The 22,329-nt window shown below is 41.1% G+C and overlaps 1 protein-coding gene across 1 annotated transcript in view; it reads right to left on the bottom strand.

Moving 5' to 3' along the window:
• The window catches only part of COLEC12 (collectin subfamily member 12), a 217,065-nt gene that overhangs the window by 41,165 nt on the left and 153,571 nt on the right, over positions 1-22,329 (bottom strand). Inside the window, exon 3 of the mRNA XM_036245806.1 lies at positions 2,261-2,383. Within this exon, the coding sequence (XP_036101699.1) occupies positions 2,261-2,383 (123 nt within the window). The remainder of the gene's footprint in view (positions 1-2,260; positions 2,384-22,329) is intronic.

The raw sequence follows: 22,329 nt of genomic DNA, 5'->3' as shown, positions 1-22,329 counted from the left end.
GCAAACGGACCAGCACACACAAAGCAAGCCAGAACTGAGAAGGGCTTTCCAATGATATAATGAAAAAAATATCTGTGCTTTTAAAAATTTTATTTATCTTTTATTGATTTTAGAGAGAGAGAAAGGGAGAGGGAGAGAGAGATAGAAACATCAACGAGAGAGAAACACAATGACCAGGGCCAGGGATTGAACCTGCAACCCAGGTACATGCCCTTGACCGGAACTGAACCCCTGACCCTTTGGTCCAAGGGCTGATGCTCTAACCGCTGAGCCAAACTAGCCAAGGCAATATCTGTGCTTTAAAAACAAACAAACAACCAACCAAAATCCTCTTCTTTGGATTTTTCTGTATAATTCTGAAGGCATAAAGATCCTAGACCTTATTTCCTTACAAAAGTAAAAATTACAAAATATCATATGGTGGTACGCTCTTCAAACCTTTCTCGCTTCTTTCAGTAGTAAATGTTTACTTTCATGACATCACACAGTACTGAGCCCTAACGATATTTATTAAATGGCTGTTTCATTCCACGTTTCTCCTCTATCTGGGTTTGCTAGGAAAAGTGATGGAGAAGGGAGTAATGACCTAAATAACCTAGTAAAGGAGGACAGTCTGAATTGCCTAGAACATAAAAACCCTCCTTTCTCCTACTGGCTTCCCTCCCCTCCTCTGTCCAGCCCTTGCATGGATTAGACAGCCTTTCTTAATCACTTTGTTAACCCTAGGTTAGAGTAACTCATCACAAGTGGATAAGATTACCTGGTAATTTTCCAAATTTCTGTTGCTCAAATTCATCAGTCAAACATACTACAGGAAGCACCCAGCTCTTCTGTGCATATGGCCCTGGAGGTGGGATTTCACAAACCTCGACTATACTCAGTCTTTTAAACATATTTTACCATTCTAATGGCCACAGCTGTATAAATGCAGTTATAAAGAAGGAAGGAAAGAGAAATATAGCCACCTACCTATAGGGACCAACTATAGGACAGGTGGTTTAATTACATCATCTTTGCTCATCCCAATCATCTTGAAAAGTGGCATTATAATTGCCGTTTTACAGATAAGAAATCGGAAACTCTAAGAGGTTATGATTCATACCTTGGTTATTTAGCCATGCAGAGGACTTAGCATGATGTTGGCACACCAGCAAGCACTTAATAAACTCTCACAATTGTATTAGAAGTGGCAGAATCAATCACTGATCTAGGACCATCTTGGCTCCAAAACCCATTCTTGTTCCAATACACCGTTTCCTCAGGAAACCACTAAACACTGGCAGAGAGGTTGGAGGAGTTACAAGTTGGAAGGAATTCACATTGAACCTTTCTCTTCCTAGGCCAAATCTACAAGCCAAGGAGACGAGACGGAATGTGTGGGATTCTCCACTGTTAACCTGTCACTTCTGAGGGAAGGCAGCTGAGATGGTGGCTGAGTGAAAGTTTTGAAGATCAGCAGACCCCATGTCTGCCTCTTGCTGAAGCCAGATGACACATCTTCCTCATGTGTCTTTGACAGGAAGGCTTCCATGGCTGTTTTCTATAAAAGGGTTTATGTAGTTCGTGATTCTGCATCATGACACCTTCTACCTGTGGTGTCTGGAACGGGTATGGGACTTGGGGAAGGGGGAACCCACTCTGTCTGCAAGTCTGGCGGATTCAGGCAAAAATCCTCCACTGACCTTAAATCAGGCACAATGAAAGAATGTCTAACGTCCCATAAAGTATAATTGAGGTTGTGGTGCTGTCTCTGTGTTTAATTTCTACAGGGCAATATTTTTATGGCGCTATATAAACAACAATGACCACAGTAAATGTGCTGAAGAGAAAAAAGGGGGATTAGCTGGCCAGTCCCTGGGTGAAATAAGTCATATCTCTGGAGACCATTTTTGGCTTCTCTTCAATCTAGTTTTCTGTGTGCTGACTCCAGGGTTCCCACAGGACTGAGAGATAAGATGAAAACGACAGAGGAAGCAGGAGTAGCTGGAAATAGGAAAAAACAAGGAGGAAAAATCTCTATAACTCAGAGAGGGCCATTATTATTGTTATTACTATTATTATTCAAAAGGAATTGCTCCTCTTGCCTTCCAGATCCCACAGCTCTAAGAAGCTGAAGACACAAAGATGGAGCTTAGGATGTTGCTTAGTTTTGCATCTGAGTTGTAATCATTAACTACTTCATACTGGTAAACACAGTTTTTTAAATCATGTTAATGAAGGGAAACTTGCCATTTGGAAGGAAAAAGGAAAGAGTACTTACCTTTGTATCCCAGAATGGCTACTGTGATTGTTAGCAAGGCACACAAAATGTATAATAATATGATAGAAAACTTCAGTGCCCAGTTATTTTTACATTTGGTACATTGTGTTCCTTCCTGAATACCTGTAAGAGAAGTCAAATTTTAATAATAGTGACCAAAAACATCATTTAGAAAAGTATCCTTTTGAATTTTGGTTCAAATATTATGATTAAGAATAGTTTTTTTTTACATATGCCTTATTACAGGATGAGTGGTATTTTAAAATTAAGCATACCACTTTAACAATACAAGCACTTTAAATATTATCAGGTTGTTATAACTGTACTTAATATGACTTGAAAATAACTTTATCTTATAGAATGGTTTTGAACCAAATTCCACTCTAATTTCATTATAATTTCAATAAAAATCTCTACATGACAAAAGGCTAAAAATACCCAAATCTACTTGTTTCAGTTATTACTGAACTCATAGCAAAATCAAACACAACCAACCAAAAAAACTGTGACTTGTTCTTTGATTTCTGTTTCAGTGGCTGTAGAGCTAGTTCCTACTGGTCCAAGAGTCTATTGCTGAATTTTTAGGACTTTGGGGAGCTGATTGTTAAGCTGTTGGTAGCTTGAAATCAGTCCTGGAGGGAATATTTACACCATGGAAGTTGGCAGGCACTAAAAATTATGATCCCACCCCTGTCCTTGAACTGGTGCACTAGCATGCCACTAGCTATAAATGTACTATAACCTATAGCAGAAAATATAGGTAACTTTATTATTAAAATGCTTAACATATAACATTTTTACATATATACAGAAAACAGACACTGACCCTTATTTAAGTTATTTAAATAAGAATTCTAGAAAAACTAGAAAAATCAGATCTTTTGATGAGAAGAGGTAAATTTTACTGCTCTCAGTTCAACATTTTGAAACGTATTCTAATCAAAATAATAAGCCATCGTCATTTCTGCAAGTGACTCTAGAAACTAACCCATTAAAGGGAACTTTCCATTGGATTTATTAGAAACACAGAAAACAAAGACTGGACATTTTAATGTGAAAATCACATTGTAAAGAGTATCAGGAGATTCCTTCTTTCCCCGACCTGTTTCCCTATGTGTCTTACTAACAGCACATAAAGGGCTCATCTTCCATAACTGTGCTCAATAACTTCTGATGGGTAGGTTGTGAGGATTTGGCCACAGCCAAATTTTCTCTCCCAGGGTTTGTAATTTCAACCATAGTGCCCAGCTTCAATGAAAAGAGTTCTTCAGCTGTGTTTAATGCAAAATGATGAGAGAAACAGCACAGAACAATGACTCAAATTTAACTTTCAGTATTTAACCAATCCCTCTGTTGTTCTGGGCCAGAGACCCAACAGGAGGGAGCTCAATCTGTCCCATGACTCAGAGAAATGGTTCTCAAACTCTGGGGTGCATAAGACTCACTTGAGGGGTTCGTTAAACACAGCGTTTCTAATTCAGGAGGTCTGAGAAGGCACCTGAGAATCTGGACTTCTATCTAACACATTCCCAAGGGATGCTGATACTGCTAGTCTGGGGACCATACTTTAGAACAGTGCTTCTCAGTCCAACTGCAAGGTGTGTACAAATCCCATTGTTCCAATGCAGATCTGATTCAGCAGGTCTGAGGAGGAGGTAAGATTCTACATAAGATCCAGGTGATGCCTGGTCAGAGAAACACACTGTGAGGAGCAAAGATCTAGTTTAGAAGAACATGATGCTGGATCAACCTTTGGTTAGCAGATTCCTTGAAGGTGAAGCTGTACAATCAGACTCATTGCTCAAACAGACCCGGAATAAATCAGCATCAGAGTTTTCCCATTTCTTTTATTCCCTTTCCCTTCCATCCTCTTTTAATTGCCACCTCGTCAGCACCACATCTCATGTCCAAAACCGAGCTTGGTACTAGCCCTTCCAAACCAGATCTCAAACTTTCACCCTACTTTCTTATTTCCATTCAGGCTAAAAACTACTATTCTCCTAATCCCCAAGGGGCTTCAACTTGAAGACACCCTGAAGTCTTCTCTTGTACTTAATCTCTAATTCACTCAGTCATCAGGCTCTGCTAATCTTTCTATCAGATAGTTTTATCACGATCACCTCATGTACAGTTTACTGATGTTCACATACTGCTTACATTGTAGCAGGTACTTAACACACAGCATCTTTAATCCATATAATAACCCTTCAAGGAGGAATGGTAGTGAGAGCTGAAATGATATTCCATAGACATCACAGCCAGGATTCAAACCTGGGTCTGTCTGACTCCAAAACCCATGATCTCTCCACAAGGCTATGGTGCCTCTCTCTGGTCATTCTTTCCTCTCCATTTCCCCTGCCACCATCCTAGTGTGAGATTCTTTAATCTCAGCTGAAGCTTCTTCTTTCATTCCCACTGGAATCCAACCTCACCCTGTACTAAATTACTGCTATCCTCATGACAAGGCCAAAAAGTAAAAAGCAAACAAACGAAAAGACTCTCAACAGCTTACCCTGAACTATGGGATGAATTACATGCACACAAGCCCATCAGCGCTCAGGATCGTCATAATCTGGCAGTTTAAAATGAAACAAAGACTCCTCACATCCAGTCAGAGTAAGAATACTTTTGGAATTGGGAGAGGGAGAAGTAAAGGCAGATCCACAAACATACCACATTTCATGTTCAGAAACAATAACTTGCTTTGGTAGCAACTGTAAAACAGAAGGATAACAGATGTAGGGACACTGACCACCTCCTCTGGAAAGGCTCGGCGATACTTTTATGGTTGATGGCAGGATGGGGGTGAGGGGATGTTTCATTTCTTTTGGATTTTAGGACCATGGTGGGCTCTTTATGCCTTTCCAGGGCTATTTCTTACATTCTAGGAGAATCTCAGAAGATTTTATCAGAGCAGAGATTATGCTAGATAATAAAATCTGGGACTAGAAAGAAGGTTGCTTAGAAGTCATCTGGTCAAGTGTTATTGTGTTACTAGTGGGGACAGTGAGGCTGGTGAGGTAAAGTAGAATCAGGAGCTGCCATCCTGACCCCCAATGCAGGGGTCTCTTCCTCTCATGCTGGCTGTGTGTGTAGGCTCTGTGTTTGCCACTGGGCATCTTGTACATGGGGCATTTGTGCGGATCCCAGACAGTTGTCACTGACTCACATTCTGAGGAACAATCACTTCCTCACAATGTGCATTTCTCACTGCCGACTATATCCGCATTTAATCAATATCAGATGGCACCACCTGACCTCCCTTTCCACTTGACACACTTTTTCTGTCTTGTTTTTTCTCTCTCCTCTTAGACTTATTTTTAATAAGAATTCTGTTTTATCTTTCCCTCTCTGCCCTCCGCTGGGAGGACATAGGAATGCCTACTACAAAGAGACCCTGCTGACTCACGTAGCTGGGGGACCCTTCCTCCTTGAACCTAGATGGTCACAAAAAACATTCAAGAGAGATATCCCCCTGTTAGCAGCCTTTGTAGTGTTTGTTTTCTTAGCATTACTTTCCAGAGACTGGGGACGCTGTTCCCATTGGAGGGGTTGGGGTAGGAAGGGCAAGCGAATGGATCTGCAGAAGGCTGTGGATAAGAGATTCACAGGAAGTGAAGCAGTTTTGCCCCTTACCACCAAGAGATCTAGCTTATCAAAAAACCTGGCCCAAACAGCACATTTATAATTCAGAAGGCCACAGACAGAATGTGCCTGAAGGTTCCATGCCTTTCCATTGGTTATCCCTCTTGAACTACCTCCCACTGAACTTAATTCTTGGCTCACATTCTGAATGTATTTCCCTGTGTCCAAGTCTTTATTATACAATAAAAGTTCGGGGGCCAAGTGAAGCCAAAATCACTCTGGTTAACTCTCTGAGTATCTTACGGAAGTTCAGAATAGTTGACAGTATGGTCCCTAGTGCCCAAACTCAAAGTTCCCTGGGTTGCCCTGTTTCAAACACATGTTTAAAGCAAGAAGAGTGGGAGTTGGGAGGGGCCACCAATCAGGGGTGGTTAGCTGGTTAGAGAGAATAATTGAAACACTGAAGGAATGACAGTGCAGCTGGCCAGAAGAATTCACCAGCAAGGAGAATTCCTTTCTGCTGTGGTTCTCCATAAAGAGCCCTCCCAAGTGCTGTGGTTCAGGCTCCAATCCAGTCTGTTTTTCCAGTCTTTTAAGAGAACAAAAGAGTTTCGTTCACTGTCATCTTTTTCTGCCATGTACATCACCGAAGGAAGGCTTGTCTATTAAAACGGACACATGCTCATTGGGTTAAGGCTGGCACTAGGAGCTTGTGTGGGGCACTTCTGGGCTGTCTGAATTATCACAAGTGTCTAGGGCTCAGTGATGTTGCCACAAAGATCATGTTACCAAAGAGAAGCTCCAAAAAGCTGGTAGACTACAAAATCCAGAAAACCACAGGTTTTGATCTGAGATTTCCAGTGACCTTTTCATGTGGTTTTTTAAGAGTTATTAATCTACTGCCTGGTTACATGTATTCCCATAAGCCCATGAGAATGATTTGGCTCTAACAGTAAAGCTGATGATTCAAATAAATTCCTATAATTAGGATGCCCTCATAAGCAACAAAACAGTAAAAGTTAACATCCTGGTTAGTTATTTGGATGTTATGCAATAGCACTAGAACAAAAGTTAAATACATAAAACACTTTATTACGTTTTTCCTTATTATAAAGGCCATTTACTGAGTGATGGGATATGAATTTAGTTAAAATTTTTTTTTTTACTATTGAGTCATTTAGTTCCCCAAATACAAATCCCAGCTCTGGACACCTCATTGTGCCAAGTTTACCTAACAGTGTGAACAATCATAAAAATGAAAGCAGGATAAGAATTGTTGATAAAATAACTTGCTGTGCAAAAAAAAATAAAATAAAGCCTCACAGCATCTCTGTATTCAGAGAGATGTTCTCAAATCAGAAAAAATTATTTAGAAGAGAATTTTATGAGTTTGAAATCTTCAGCATTTATTCTGAGTTTATATTAATATAGTGCACATGTACCAAGGGTATAGTTTTTTTTTCATTAAAGAATTTCATACACACACACACGAAGTTGTTTCTGGCTTGGTTTTAACGTAAAAAAAAGTGTGTTTTATTTGTTTAAAATTTATAATTCGTACCCTGTCTATTAAAAAAGAATTGTAGGCAGGAGCCAGATGTAATGATGCCCCTCAGAATGGATAGTGTCTGCCAGGATATATACTGTCTCAGAAGAATGCCATTATTTTCTCTTTGTGGTTTTTATAATAATGAATCCTTTATTATATGCACTGTACACAAATGCTTTCAATTCTGAGGAAAGAAATCTTGCTCATTGGGGAGCTGAACCATCACATCCCTCATATTTGTCTCTTCTCGCTGGCCCCTTCCTCTTGGTTCTCATCCTATTCCTGTTATTTCTATGGGCACATAGGAACTCTCACAAGCCTGATGATACATTTCAGCAACCCTGACCACTTCATTATCTGGCGCTGCCAAACAATATCCTTCTATGATTAGGCACTGAACCTTTTAATTAAAAGGACTCATGACCCTTCAGCTCCAGCTCAGGCCATCAGAGTCTGTTGTATAATTGAGCAGGACACTTGTACTTTGCAGGTATTTGGAGGAAGGCCAATAGACATTTGGTTAGTGGGTGAGAGTTTCCTATTACTATGAATGCAAAGAGGAATTGCTGAGGAAGGCTGCCATTACTGGATCTGATACGTGCTAGGCACCCCCTTCTGGTTACTTACAATTCTTGTAACAATCCTGCAAAGTAGAAACTAACCCTGATTTTATAGATTTTAGGAGAGTAATGGTCAAAGAAGTTGAGTACTCGAGTCAGTGAGCGGCTGAGCTGGGAGTTGGACCCAGATTTATCACATGTTGCTTCTCCAAGCTTACTGACTTCCAGAAGTGGAAAGCAAAACAAAGCAAGGTTAAGGATGCCTAACATGATAAACTGCAGAAAGCTGACAGGTTAGACTTATAGAACTGTTCTGTCAAAATAAAGGAGTGCAGGAAAATTATTTCAAATGTTGACAGAAAAGAACAGTAAAATTCAGTTACTAGTAAGTTAACTATTACTACAGGCTGTAATTTCTTACTATTCTACAGTGACATATTTTCACAGAAAGTTAATTCCACCCTAAATAAATGCTCATTATCTCTGAGAGGTCAGGACTGGCTGGGAGATTTGGCTGGTAAGGCCTTCGAGTTCCTCAGGGAAATCATCCCCAATGGTGATGGAATTTTTGGAATGGGATAGGCTGGGAAAAGAAGGTAGCTTTATAATTTCAAGGCAACTATGGGACATACAGGGGCCTTGCTCACTGTAAGCTTGAAACCAAAACCAGTTGGTTGACCCTACTGAGTTTTCCTCTGAAGTTCTAGTAAACTGAAATAGGAGCCTCAAAAGCCAGTCTCTAATTGTTCATCCATCAATGGACCCAAACAATTGCTGGTGGATCAAGCCTGCAGGAGTTGGGTGAGATTAGTTAGTGGAAAGGAAGAACATGAAAGAAGGACTGATTAAATGGTAATAAAACATTAATTTGTCTCTACCCTCTTTTAAAAAAGTCTCTTTGGAGTACATTGGCAAAACTGATTCTTTTTACAAATATCAACTTGACCCATGGTGTAGAAATCCATAGTAATTCTCCACAGCCACAGTAACAGCTCTCAGTGGCTCAAAGTAGATTCCGAGGTGCTCAACAGCTAGCATCCTCTGACCATGCAGGCTCTCAGAACCTCAGGACCAGGAGGAGTATCAACTGTCATCTCTGCCAATATCTATCTCCCCAGTGAGGAAACGTAGCCCAATGTACCCTATCATGCACCCACTCACACCTGGGCTAGCCCTGGTTTGAAGACTCAGGTTTCTGGATTCTCCACTAGAGTTATTTAGACCCCAAACACTGCCCACTTTACTATGCTTCTTTCTTGCTACATCCCATTTATTCATTTATGCAAGAAATAAGTATGGAGAACCTACTATGTACCAGGCATTACATATAATGCTGAACAAAACAGACAAAAATCTTTGCCCTTATGGAACTTATACTCCAGAAGGAGGATATTTTAATATGTTAGGAGGTGATAAATGCTATGGGGAAAAAAAAGCAAGGAGTGGGGAAAAGGCATAGGGGAGAGACTGATGGCATCTTAAATAGGGTGGTCAGAGGTGGGTTCACAGAGGAATAACATTTGAGCAAAATAGTGAAGGAGTGTGGGTAAGAGCACTGAGTCCCTGGGCAGGGCAGAGGGCTCACTGCACTCACCAACAGGTCCACTCATTCCCTCCCCAGGTTTTTTTTTTTTTTTTTTTTTTTTACAAGACTCTAACAACTTTTAATACAGTACTAGCCTCTGAAATGAAGTTAATTTCAGAAAAATATTTTATTTTATTTGTTAGATTTTATTTTTGTTACAGGTGTTTCTCCTTTTTTACCCTATTGACACCCTCCTCCCCATCCCCCCTACCCCGTCCCCAGCTTTGTTGTCCATGTCCATTGGTTATGCATACCTGCATATAAGTTCTGTGGTTTATCTCCCCCCCCCCCCCCCCCGCTTCTGGGGATTGTCAGTCTGTACCCTACTTCCATGTTTCTGGGTCTACGCTATTCCTCAGACTGTTATGTTCATTATATTCCATAAATAAGTGAGATCATGTGGTATTTGTTTTTTTCTGCTTGGCTTGTTTCACTTAGGATAATTCTTTCCAGGTCCCTCCATGTCGTCTCACAGGATAAGAGATATTTCCTTCTTACAGCTGCATAGTACTCCCCTCCCCAGGTCTTGAGATTTGCCTTCCTTCTCCCTGTAATACTGTTCCCCTCTACCAAGTGACTTCTTTTCAAACCTTAGTCACACTTAGGTTGTTTCCATATCTTGACTACTGTAAATAATGCTGCAATGAACATAGGGGTACATATATCTTTTTGAATTAGTGTTTTCATATTCTTAAGATAAATATACAGAAAAAGAATGGCTGGATCATATTGTAGTTCTAGTCTTAATTTTTTGAGAAAGCTCCATACTGATTTCCATAGTTGGTTGCACCACTTACATTCCCACCAACAGTGTACAAGGGTTCTTTTTTATCCACAGCCTTGCCAACACTTGTTATCTCTTGTATTTTTGATGTGTCCATCAACAAATGAATGGATAAGGAAAATCACACACACACACTGGAATACTCCTCAGCCATAAAAAAGATAAAATATTAACATTTCTAACAACAAAGATGGATCTTGGGGGTATTAATGCTAAGTGAAATAAGCCAGACAGAAAAGGACCAGAACTGCATGATTTCACTCATATGTAAAATATAAAACAAAATAGTAAAATATGAATCTAGTCAAGATGGCAGCATAGGTAAATGCGGTACTCACATCCTTCCATAACCATGTGAAAATACAAGTAAAATACAGAACAACAATCATTCAGAACCACCTGAAATCTAGCTGAATGGAAGTCCTATAACTAAGGATATAAAGGAGCCACATTGCGACTGGTAGGAGGGGTGAAGACACGAAAGAGCTGGTCCCACACCCATGTGTGATAAAAATTGGGAGGGATATCTTGCCTGCAGAGGTTACCCCTGAGGAGTGAGGGGTCCCAGCTTCATAACAGGCTACATAGCCTAGGGTTCCAATGCCAGGAAGAGAAGTCCCCATAACTTCTGGCTATAAAAACCAGCAGGGATCGTGGCTGAGTGACATGAAGGGCTTCTAGAGTCCCAGGCATTCCTCTTAAAGAGCCTATGCATAGACATACTCAAACTCACTCCCTCTGAGTCCCAGCACTGGGACAGCAGCTTGAAAGGCACCAGAGACATACAAGGAGGAACTGAATTGTCTGGCATCAGGGTAAGAGCTGGAGGGGCAGCTTTCCCCCAGAAAGAAGTGCTGGCATAGGCCATTGCTCCTATTCTGAGCACTTCCCCCACAGGCAGGTGTCATATCTGTGTCCATCAACCTAGCTATCACTATTCACCCCACCCTGGTGATTCCCTGAGACCCTACCCCACCAACTCATAGGCCCACCCAAGTTGTTTCCAATGACTTTTCCATACGAGTGTCCTGTCTTGGTTCATACTTCAGACTTTCCTAAAATCTTTCAAATAAGCAGCATCTGGCCTTATCATGCCCTGTACCACTTGCTAAGTGGCTACTTGCCTAGCACTAGAAGCAATCAGCCTTGGTTCACAACTTGACCTCTCCTGGGTACCTCCAAGCCCAGCACAAGTAGCAGCCACCTAAAGATCACTTTGTGGCTCATGCTAGGTGGCTCTGGGAAGAACACAGGTGGCCAGTGACCTTGGCCACCACCTCCTGGGAAGCTGAAAAACCAACTGGTGGACAGCTTCAGATCACACCAAAGCACTACCCAAACACTCCCCCACAAGTGACACACTCAAAGGGTGGACTCAGCAGGCACCAGAATCCTGCTGAAGTAAGTCCTGATCTGTGGGGTGGGCCCCTGCACAACTGATCTTCCTGTCCTTGCAGCCAGTTGGCTTGAGGGTAAATCCCTGCTATTGACATGCCAACAGCAATCAAGGCTCAACTACAACAGGAGATTGTACATAGCCCACAGAAGGGAGGGGGCACACCTGGAATGCTTGGCTTGGGTGAGCAAGGAGGCTGTGCCACTGGACCCTATAGGACACCTACTACATTAGGCCACTTTACCAAGTCAAGTAGACCTAGCATCTCTGCCTAATACATAAAAACAAACACAGGGAGGCTTCCAAAATGAGGAGACAAAGAAACATGTCTCAAATGCAAGAACAGAACAAAACTCCAGAAAAATAACCAAACAAAATGGAGACAAGCAATGTACTAGATGCAGAGTTCAAAACACTGGTTATAAGACTGCTCAATGAACTTAGAGTAAGAGAAGATAAACTTAGAACTTCGGCAGATAAAAAGGGACATGGAAACCATAAAAAAGAACCAATCAGAAATGAATGATACACTAACTGAAATGAAGAATAATTTACAGGGAATAAATAGTACAGTAGATGATGCTGAGACTCAAAACAGTGGTTTGAAATATAAGGAAGCAAAAATACCATATCAGAACAGCAAAAATAAAAAAGAATCTTAAAAAATAAGAATAGTATATAGGAGCCTCTAGGACAACTTCAAGTGTACCAATATTTGCATTATGGTGCCAGAAGGATAAAAGAGAGAGCAAGAAATTAAAAACCTACTTAAAAAAATAGTGACAGAAAGCTTCCCTAACCTGGTGAAGTAAACAGACATATAAGTCCAGGAAGCACAGAGAGTCCTAAACAAGATAAACCCAAAGAGGCCCACACCAGGACATATCATAATTAAAATGCAAAAGGTTAAAGACAAACAGAGAATCTTAAAAGCAGCAAGAGAAAACAGTTAGTTACCTACAAGGGAGCTCCCATAAGACTGTTAACTGATTTCTCAACAGAAATTTTGCAGACCAGAAGGGACTGGAAAAAAATATTTAAAGTGATGAAAAGGAAGGACTTACAACCAAGCTTACTCTACCCAACAAAGCAATAATTTAGAATTGAAGGACAGATAATGAGTTTCCCAGACAAGAAAAAGTTAAAGGAGTTCATCACCACCAAACCAGTATTACATGAAATGTTAAAGGGTCTTCTTTAAGAAGACAAAGAAGAAAAGAAAAAAGATAAAAAATATGAACAATAAAATGGCAATAAATATATCTCAACAATTTAATCTAAAAAACAAAGTAAACAAATAAGAAGAACAGAAACAAACTCACAGATATAGATAACAGAATGGTAGTTACCAGTGGGAAAGTGGTTCAGAGAGGATGAAATGGGTAAAGGGGGTCAAATATATAGTAACAGATGGATACTAGACTTTTGGTGGTGAGCACGCAATAGAGTATAGAGATATCTAAGTATTATGTTGTACACATGAAATTTATATGTTATTAGCCAGTGTTACCTCAATTAAAAAAGAAAAACCAACCTTACAAATTTTCCCCTCAATGAACCGGCTGGCTTCATCCCCGTCCAGCTGGGCCTGAATGCCTTCAGCACCTTTGTGGTTTGCACTGCATAAATTGTATGTTTTCAGGTAATTTAAATGCCATCTTCATGGCTCCTACCCCTTATAGGTATGGGAATTTAATTTTTCTGCAGTATTACTTTTGCATTTCTCCTAAATTAACTTTTTTTTTTTTTTTTTTTTATCCTCACCCGAGGACACTTTTTCATTCTTTGTTCAGATAGAGCAGGAGGGAGAGAGAGAGAAACATCGATGTGAAAGGGACACATCGAGTGGCTGCCACCCGCACGACCAACCAGGGCCGGGGACAAACTGCAACCGAGGTATGTGCCCTTAATGTGAACAGAACCCGGTTCTCTCCAGACCGCAGGCCGACGCTCTAACCGCTGAGCCAAACCGGCCAGGGCACTTTTGCATTTCTCTAAACAAACCAGAGCTCTAATACTCTGTACATCATGCAGTTTAACAAATATCTGACTGGAGTGCAGACCCTAGTGGTGGGAAAGCAGACTCTGTCACTCCCTCAGTGAATCCCCCTCACACAAATTGGAAGCAGGAGCATCCCCACCTCTTAGGTGCAGGGACTTCACAACCTTCTCTCACACTTTTGTGTCCAGCTCTCTAGGTGACAAGTGACATGCTGATTTCACTGTGCTGCAGGCCAGGGTGTAGACGTCCTGGGAGAGGCATTCGGCTCAGTGACCTCAGTAAAAATACAGACACTCAGAACACCTTCCTCCCAAACAATCAGGAACCCAGAGCTGAAAGGGAAGAGTTTTCAACACAGGAGGTGGGGAATGCAGTGGGATTTACTAATCAAAGGAATACAAAGCAGTCCTTTAGTCCCAGACTGCACTGAACCCCAAATCTGAAGCAGCACAATAGCATTCTACATTTTGTGATCCTCAGCACTCATAAAGCTATATGTTAGTGCAAAACTGAGGAAAGCAAGCCCACAATCCAACATTTACCTTGAGTGTTGTTGCTTTAGAAAGTATCATTGGGGGCAGCTAATATGATGATGATGGGAACCGTACCGAGCTGAGCAGGGTGGGTGCGTCTCAGTTAATGATAGTGTATTTGTTTATCAGTGAAACAGTTGTCAGGGCATGCAGAAATTATGCAGAGGAACAGGTGTTAGCAAAAAAGACTAAACCCACTTTCTCTCACATACCTACTTGATTTTTAAAAAACCAATAGAATTAGTGTTTTCATGAAAAAAAGGAGAGCCTCAATGTAAATGAAAATATCAATCAGCCCAACAGGCATTCCTCATTCCTTTATAAGTAGGTGTTTTTCACTTTCATCAAGTGAAGACTACTCTGAGGACACTTAAATTAAGAGAAAAGTGAGCCAAGATAGAGCGACAGATTTTATTGTTGGTGTTTAAAAGGAATTAACTATTCTGTGCTGAATGTAGCCTCAGTTCTGAATCTTGATAAGACATGAGTCAATCGACGTGAAGTGACCCAAATAAGGAAAAGTTGTCAAATAAATAATAAGAGAAATGGATGGACTCTATTTTACAGACTACTGGCCCAGTAGTGAGAGCATGGCCCTCAGATTCAGGGAAGGGCAGCCTGTTCACGAACTTGTTACTCATATTTGTTATTAAAACTAGACAAAGAACAGAGAGAAATCACTTTATGGGGCAGAGAGCTATGGTTGTAAAAGTCAAAGAAATGATACTGGAAAAGAAAAATGGAAAACTACTACATAAAAAAGTCAGAAGGCATGCAATGCAATGAATTATAACAGAATGTAAAGTAAATAAGAAAATATTTGCATATTAAATTTTCCATGCCTCTGTAAACAGTTCATAAATGACAGTTAAATTTAGAAAATTGCTAAAAATGGAGACAACTAGATAAAAAGAGGGGTAAGTACATACACTTGCAGACACAAACATAGTGACTTTATTCAGAAAGTAGAGATGTTTTTTAGAAAAGGATTTCTAAGTCAAAATTCAAATTGCCAATTTCCCATAGATTTCTCAGGGGTGTGCTGGGGCCTACACTGACTGGTGAGAGACAATCATTTATATTTCTTCACAGCCTCATGTTCAGTGACTTTACAATCTGGTGCAACTGACCCAGACCATTTAAATATGTTTTTTATTGGTTTATTTTTAAGAGAGAGGGAGAGATAGAAACATCAATATGAGAGAGAGAGAGAGACAGAGAGACAGAGAGACAGAGACATCATTTGGCTGCCTCTTGCACACCCCCTACTGGGGATGGAGCGCGCAATCTGGACATGTGCCCTGACTGGGAATCAAACCTGTGATCTCTTGGTGCATGGGGTGATGTTCAATCAAGTCAGCCACACTGGCCAGGCTGACCCAGACATTTAAATAAATCAAAAAACTGCTCTAGGTGGTTGTCCGTATGGAGTAATCACTTGAGAAGTTCAGGATCACTGGATGTGGTGGATATTATACAAACTTTTGTTCCTCTCTCCCCTATAGAGATTATAGAGATCTTATATGCTTCATATTGGTGATATTTGTGCACATAGATATTTTGAATGCAAAACTTTCATGGAAGCTTAATAAATTTCAAATTCATAATCTCTGTGGGGTGAAATAATCTTGGATTCCCAGTGAAGCTGACGATGGTTAGGGTTCAATTCACACCTGCCTGTTCACTTCGTACCATGGATACAGATTTGACTTAACTCTGGCCAACCACCTAGAAAGTGAATTTCCTTCTCATATGGAGGCAACTTATAGAAGGACTGGCCTGGTCTGTCCTCCAACTGAAATTACTGTGACAAAGGTAAGAGGTGGGGCACAGGTGAACTGGCCTAAGGACAGGAAGTTGTAAAGGATACATTTGGCTTCAGATGGAGGAATCACCATAGAGGAAGGGATTTCGAATGACACCCCTCAGCCTGGAAGACATTTCTTTGCCTCCTAAAATCATGCAGGAATTTAAATCCCACCTGCTAGGCAGAAAAAAATCTAAGAGCCCAAAGGAGCAAGGAAACCTCTGCATGTTCCGGAGGTACATGAATGTCTGTGACAGCTACAATCAGACCCAGAAACAGAGGAGAATGTGAGAAACACACCAGCTGAGCTGCAACCAGTGGAGGCAGAATGCCTTCCGAACTCCACTTCTATAGCACAGAATTGCAAAATTTGGTCTGGGCCACATTAGCAATGGCCTATTACTCAACGGAGATCAGAGACGCAGAAAATATATACACAATTTCACCTGATATGAAATTCTTAGGGTTAATTTTATTTCCAAATGGCCAAACAGCTCCTAATTAGGATTATAAACTGGTTAAAAGAGGCTGAAAGAAGAGGCTTAGGACAAGTTCTTAACAACGTCGTCTAATCCACACCTGGCCCCGGGTTTTCGACACTGACCCAGTGAATGTAGAATTTGGAATTAGTACCAAAATCATCCTAATGGGAGTCATTCATACATTGTATTTTTAATTTGCATACATATTTGTTTACATTAATTCTTAGTATACTGTGTATAGTTTAGAATATACTGCGAGTTTACTGATTACTATTCTTTAAAATATCCTGTAGCCTCTCCCAGTTAAGAAGAAGTACTTGTCCTGAGTGGCCACTACTCAGCAGGATGCCAGCAGACCTTGGTCGGTGTGCAGACCAAGGACAAACACCCTTTCTATAATGGGGCCTGAGGAGGGCACTTTCTTCCCGGGGCAGCAAAACTTCCCAACCCTGCTGCTGGAAAAGCCACTCGAAGCTCAGGTCCTACCGATGACAGGCCAGCAGTGTTGTTTGAAAACATAAAGAAAGTGCTGTTTCATTACCCTCCCATTGTGCATGCTCCGAAGAGGAACTGAAAAAAGGATTCAGTGATTCATAAAATGTCTGTTCCTAAATGAGGAATAAAATGAAGTCTGGACTTTATAGCTCGTTACTATGCAATGGTCCTTCCTGCCAGAAAGCAGTTGTGTTGCAGCAACAACGCTAGTAAAGGCAACCAACCACCTGTAAATACAACCTACTGGTTGCCCTGAAACAATCTGTCACTTTATACAGCACTTAGGGGAAACAACACCTAATAAACAACACCTAGTAAAGCAAAGGAACATACACTACAGTAAAAGGAAAAATCCCACTTACAACTGTGGTTATGACAGTGCTTATAAAATTAGAAGCACTAATTTATTAGGGTACAGCCCCAAGTGACTGTGTGATTATATATTTACTAAATTTTATCTATAGGACTAATTGCATAGAGGTAAATCCTCTTGGCTTTGAGCTTGGTGGGAAGAGCTGTCTAGTTCCACCCCTGCTTACTTCCCAGACAGACATCACAACTGGGCACAAATCTTCTAAAAGAAATGTTTATGTAAGTGGAGCTGGAAAGGCAGGGGCTCTGGGTGGGCCCTGGGGCTCAGGGAGGGCTCCTTCTTTCAAAGGCTTCTGCTGTACAGGCCAGGGTAGGATGGAAAGGATCACAGAGCAGGGGACAGAAACAACAACAGCATGTTTTTGAGAAAAAGAGCAAGCACTTGTGATTATCTAGAAAGAATAGGAGAAAGGAGAGAGCTGTGGCAAAAGGGAAATGAAAATAAACAGCAGGCCTCATGAAATAGCCGACAAGCAAGGTTCCTGCCACTGAGTCATTTGTGTCCTAACAAGTGAGGGGGGTCCAAGGAGGAGTGTCTGTGCTTTGTTTCCTGGGACACATATGATGTGGGTCATTTCTGTTAGTATTAAAGAGCAGGTTTTAAAATTAGATATACACCTACCATATGAGCCAGCCATTCTACATCAGGGCACTTACCCAAGAGAAATAAGAGCATAGAAAGGATTGTATATGAACGTTCATAGCAGATTATTTGTAACAGCTCCAAATGAAAAGCAACCTAAATATCCATCAACAATTGAATGGATAAACATATTGTGGTATATCTATACAATGGAATACAGTTCGCCATTAAAAAAATTGAACCATTGCTACATGAACCCACATAGATGAATTTCAACATAATTATGCTTAGTGAAAGAAAACAGATAAAAAGAGTACAAACTGAATGACTTCTTTTACTAATCTATAGCGACTGAAAGCAAATCGATTATTTCCTGGGATGGCCAAAGGACAGGGAGGGGCAGGAGGGAAGAATTAGAAAGGGGCACTAGGAAACTTTTGGAGTAACAGATATGTATACAGTACAGTATCTTGATTGTAACGATGGTTTCATAAGTGAGTACGTATGTCAAAACTTATCAAATTATATATGAGTAGTTTATTATATTTTGATTATTCTTCAATAAAGCTTTTTAAAAAGCTTAAAAAAGAGAGGTTTTAGAGAGTAAAGGGAGCCCTGGCCAGTTTTGCTCAGTGGTTAGAGCATCGGCCTGCAGACCAGAGAGTTCCAGGTTCAGTTTCTGCTAAGGGCATGTACCTCGGTTGCAGTTTGTCCCCAGCCCCGGTTAGGGTTGTATGGGTGGCAACCAGTCGATGTCTCTCTCTCACATCGATGTTTCTCTCTCTCTCTTCTTCCTACTCTCCCTCCTGCTCTATCTGAAGATAAATGCAAAAATGTCCTCAGGTGAGGATAAAATAAATTTTTTTTAGAGAGTAAAGGGAAAACAAACTGGAGCACAACAGTCATATAAAATGACCTAGACATCTAGCAAAAATCAAGCAAGTATGTCAGGTAAAGGAATGGGTACTAATCTAACCTCCACTGTTAAGATGCAGTGATTCCTATTTCCTGAATGGCCAATCTGCTTCCAATAGTAAGGTTTTGTATCTGCACACTTGGTCCTCAGAGGACAGGACTTCGGCTCCCGTCCTTCTCCTCTCCACACCCCGTGGCCAGGTGCCTTCGGGTGGCACCAAAACTGGGAACCAAACACTGCAGCTCCACCCATCCATCAGACACCCACCCACTTGGGGCAGTTTGTCTAAACAATGAAAGAGTTTTTCTTTGGTAGATGTATTTCAGAGTTTTTCCCCAATCTCAACTCCCTTCCCTCTACCCACCCTCATGGAAAAAAAAACAGGTAATAAATTGAAGATACCAAACTGACTGTTTATTTTTACTGCACACTCTCATTTCTATTAAGTCAAGTGCCATGGTTCTGAAGTCCCTGAGCCACAGCTGGGAGCAGACTCTGTATACCCTTAAGTTGGTGCAGAAGGAGGTGCAAAATAGTTCCCTACCTTTATCATTGTGTAAGGTGCACTTGAATGTGTTATTTACTGACACTGGCTAATACATTCACACAATGTTGGGCAGTTACTTTTTGCCAAAAGAACATTTATTTACTTTTTAATCCTCACCTGAGTATATTTTTCTATTTATCTTTAGATAAAGGGGGAGGAGGGAGAAAGGGGGAGGAGGGAGAAAGAGGGAGAGAGAAAGAAACATCGATGTGAGAGGGACACATCGACCGGCTGCCTCTCACATGACCCCGACCATGGCCGGAGATGAACCGTACCCGAGGGACTTGGCCAGAATCGAACCTGTGACTCATTGGTCTGCGGGCCCGTGCTCTACCACTGAGCCAAACTGGTCAGGGCCCAAGGGGACATTTAATGTGACATAGGAAATATGTTGATGCCTCATGAGTAGAGGATCCATTTTTTAGTCTCTTCTTCTGGCAGGAAAAGACTCTGGCAAAAGAGGTTAAACTTCCTCCCATCTTTAAAAGACACAGAGTTTACAGCTCTGTAGAAAAAGATAATGAATCCCTCTGGGAGACTGTTATTGTTAAATTAATTAAACAAGGAGGCCCTTGGACTCAGGTGGCTCTAATGCCTTGGAGGCCTATATAAGCAAACCAAAACCCGAGCCTGCAAATGCTTCAAGGTCACAAATCTAAACTTAAGGACAACCTATCAGAAATAGCCAACTAGGCTTTAGTATAGCCAATCAATACTTCCTTTCTTTGCTTCTACATTTTCTCTGTAGAAATCTTTCCCTTGGCTCCTGTTGGCAGAGAGCTCCTAACCACTTCCAGTTTACCCGCTGCCAGATTGAAATGGATTTTTGCTCAAAACAAACTCAAAATTCTTAATATGCCTCAGTTTATCTTCTAAGAGTATATCAAGTCAGAGAGGAACACAGACTACGGCTTCCCTGTGAACAGGACAAAACTGAAATGTTGACAGTGGTGGTTGGACAGGAACACAGACTGAATCAGTAGCAAGGGCACTTCCCATAGTTTCCCTCTTTTTACAATTCCATCTTGAAGACAAGCACAAAGTTTTATGCAACTGAAGAATAAATGAGGAGATTTCTGTTTCACAATTATACTGCTGAGCTTATCCACTCATCAAATATGAACTTTTATCATGTTTTTGACGGTGACACTTTCCTCTCCACAGTGATAAATAAGGGGGCATGTAGATGCTTGTGACTGTGCAGACATCTCCCCTGAGACTAAACAGTAGGGAAGGGCAGTGTGGACATATGGCAACAGATTCAGACAGGACCAGAACTCTTTCCTTAGCCGCACTGATGAAGGGTTTTCACCAGTTCCTTAGTGAGGAGGAACTGGAACCTGATATCAAAACCCACTGTATGTCCTTTATAGTTTATTGTATATAATTATGTACCATAAACTGTGCAGGGTTTGCATTCCAGGGCGTAGGATCAGTCATTCTCGGGAAATCCTTTTGTTGATTTCTCCAAGTCCCAGCTAAAAACCCCTGAAGGCTTCTCTGAAGGGCGTGGAGGTGACTCCTGTGCAGAGTTCTAGTGCCCAGGGAAGCGGCACCCCCACCTTCGGCCTGGTGTGCTTCATGGTACATCTGCAGGTGAGCACCAACCAACCAGTACCCCGGGGCTCACCATGCCTCCAGGACCAGAAGATGTCAGCATGACTTTAAGGAACGTGTGTTCCTATCACTGTACTCCTGGGAGGTCACTACACTTCCCTGTTAAATTCTTCTCTTCATTCCCCTTCTGAGCCTGGACCTCGTCTTGCATGTGGGCCCTGTTCCCTGAAGGATCCAAGGGGCTATGGGGGGCTTCCACATACCTAAGGCCTAGGCTGTCGTTTTAAACCACTTGGCTTATGTGCATGTCTTAAAGCATTGCTAGAATTGGTGGCATTTCAAAGGCAATGAGGAGCATATGAGAATAAATGATCTAATACAGTAGGTGAATTTCTTGTGATTTAGACACAGAACAAGGAGGCAAAACAGACCTTGAGTGATAGTACACCTTGATGTACTCAAAAATACACCCTACACCTTCTAAAAGACCGTAATTTATATTTCTATCTTGGGCACGCAATAATATTTATCAAATATAGATATTACAGATTCTTAATATTTGGAAACTAAAAGATCCCTTAAATCTCTTTTTTAAATGTGTACATTTTCACATGCTTGCACATAGGTTATTCAGTGTTGCAAATATGTACTTGTGATAAGGCCATTAAAGAAGCAAGCAACATAAAATATGACGTCTCTCAAAAAAAAACCAACAAAAACCAGACATACATTTGGACATGATTTCAGGAGATCCATGGGCTCTAGAAGCCACTCATAGACCTGAGGCTCAGAGTTCATGATGCCTGGCCTCTCACAGGAACTATAAAGACATCATAATCCTTTCCCAAAGGAATTTATAGGTACTAGTAAGTTCTCTGGTTGTCGGACACACTGAGGGGGCAAATCCACTGACAAACACCTCATCCATCACTCTTCCTCTCCATTGGTTGCCTGGACCAAGCAATATTTATCTGTTAATCCCTGGTCCCAGTAAATAACCACACAACAACATTATGAATCATGTGTGTAGAGCACAGTCACCTGCACAGCTAGTTAAGTAGCATCATCAAGACAATCCAATTCAGAGAGGCAGCAATGGACAGACTCATCCAGAAGGGAGGCTGGACACAGAGACAGGGGAAGTTGGGAAAAGTTCATCTGTTGTTAAAATCAACAAGTACAATGTTGACAGTGAAGGCCCAGATGTCCCATTAAGAAATGTCCTACTTAAACAGTCTCAAAAAGTTGGCAACTTTTTGTGGGAACCAACAGCAGGAGCAGCAGCTGTAGTGAACAGATCAGAGTGTCCTTTCTAC

This window comes from Molossus molossus, unplaced genomic scaffold, assembly GCF_014108415.1.
Source record: "Molossus molossus isolate mMolMol1 unplaced genomic scaffold, mMolMol1.p scaffold_m16_p_6, whole genome shotgun sequence".
NCBI classification, from domain to species: domain Eukaryota; kingdom Metazoa; phylum Chordata; class Mammalia; order Chiroptera; family Molossidae; genus Molossus; species Molossus molossus.
The sequence above is the reverse complement of the archived record's forward strand: the minus strand, read 5'-3'. Positions and strand labels throughout refer to the sequence as shown.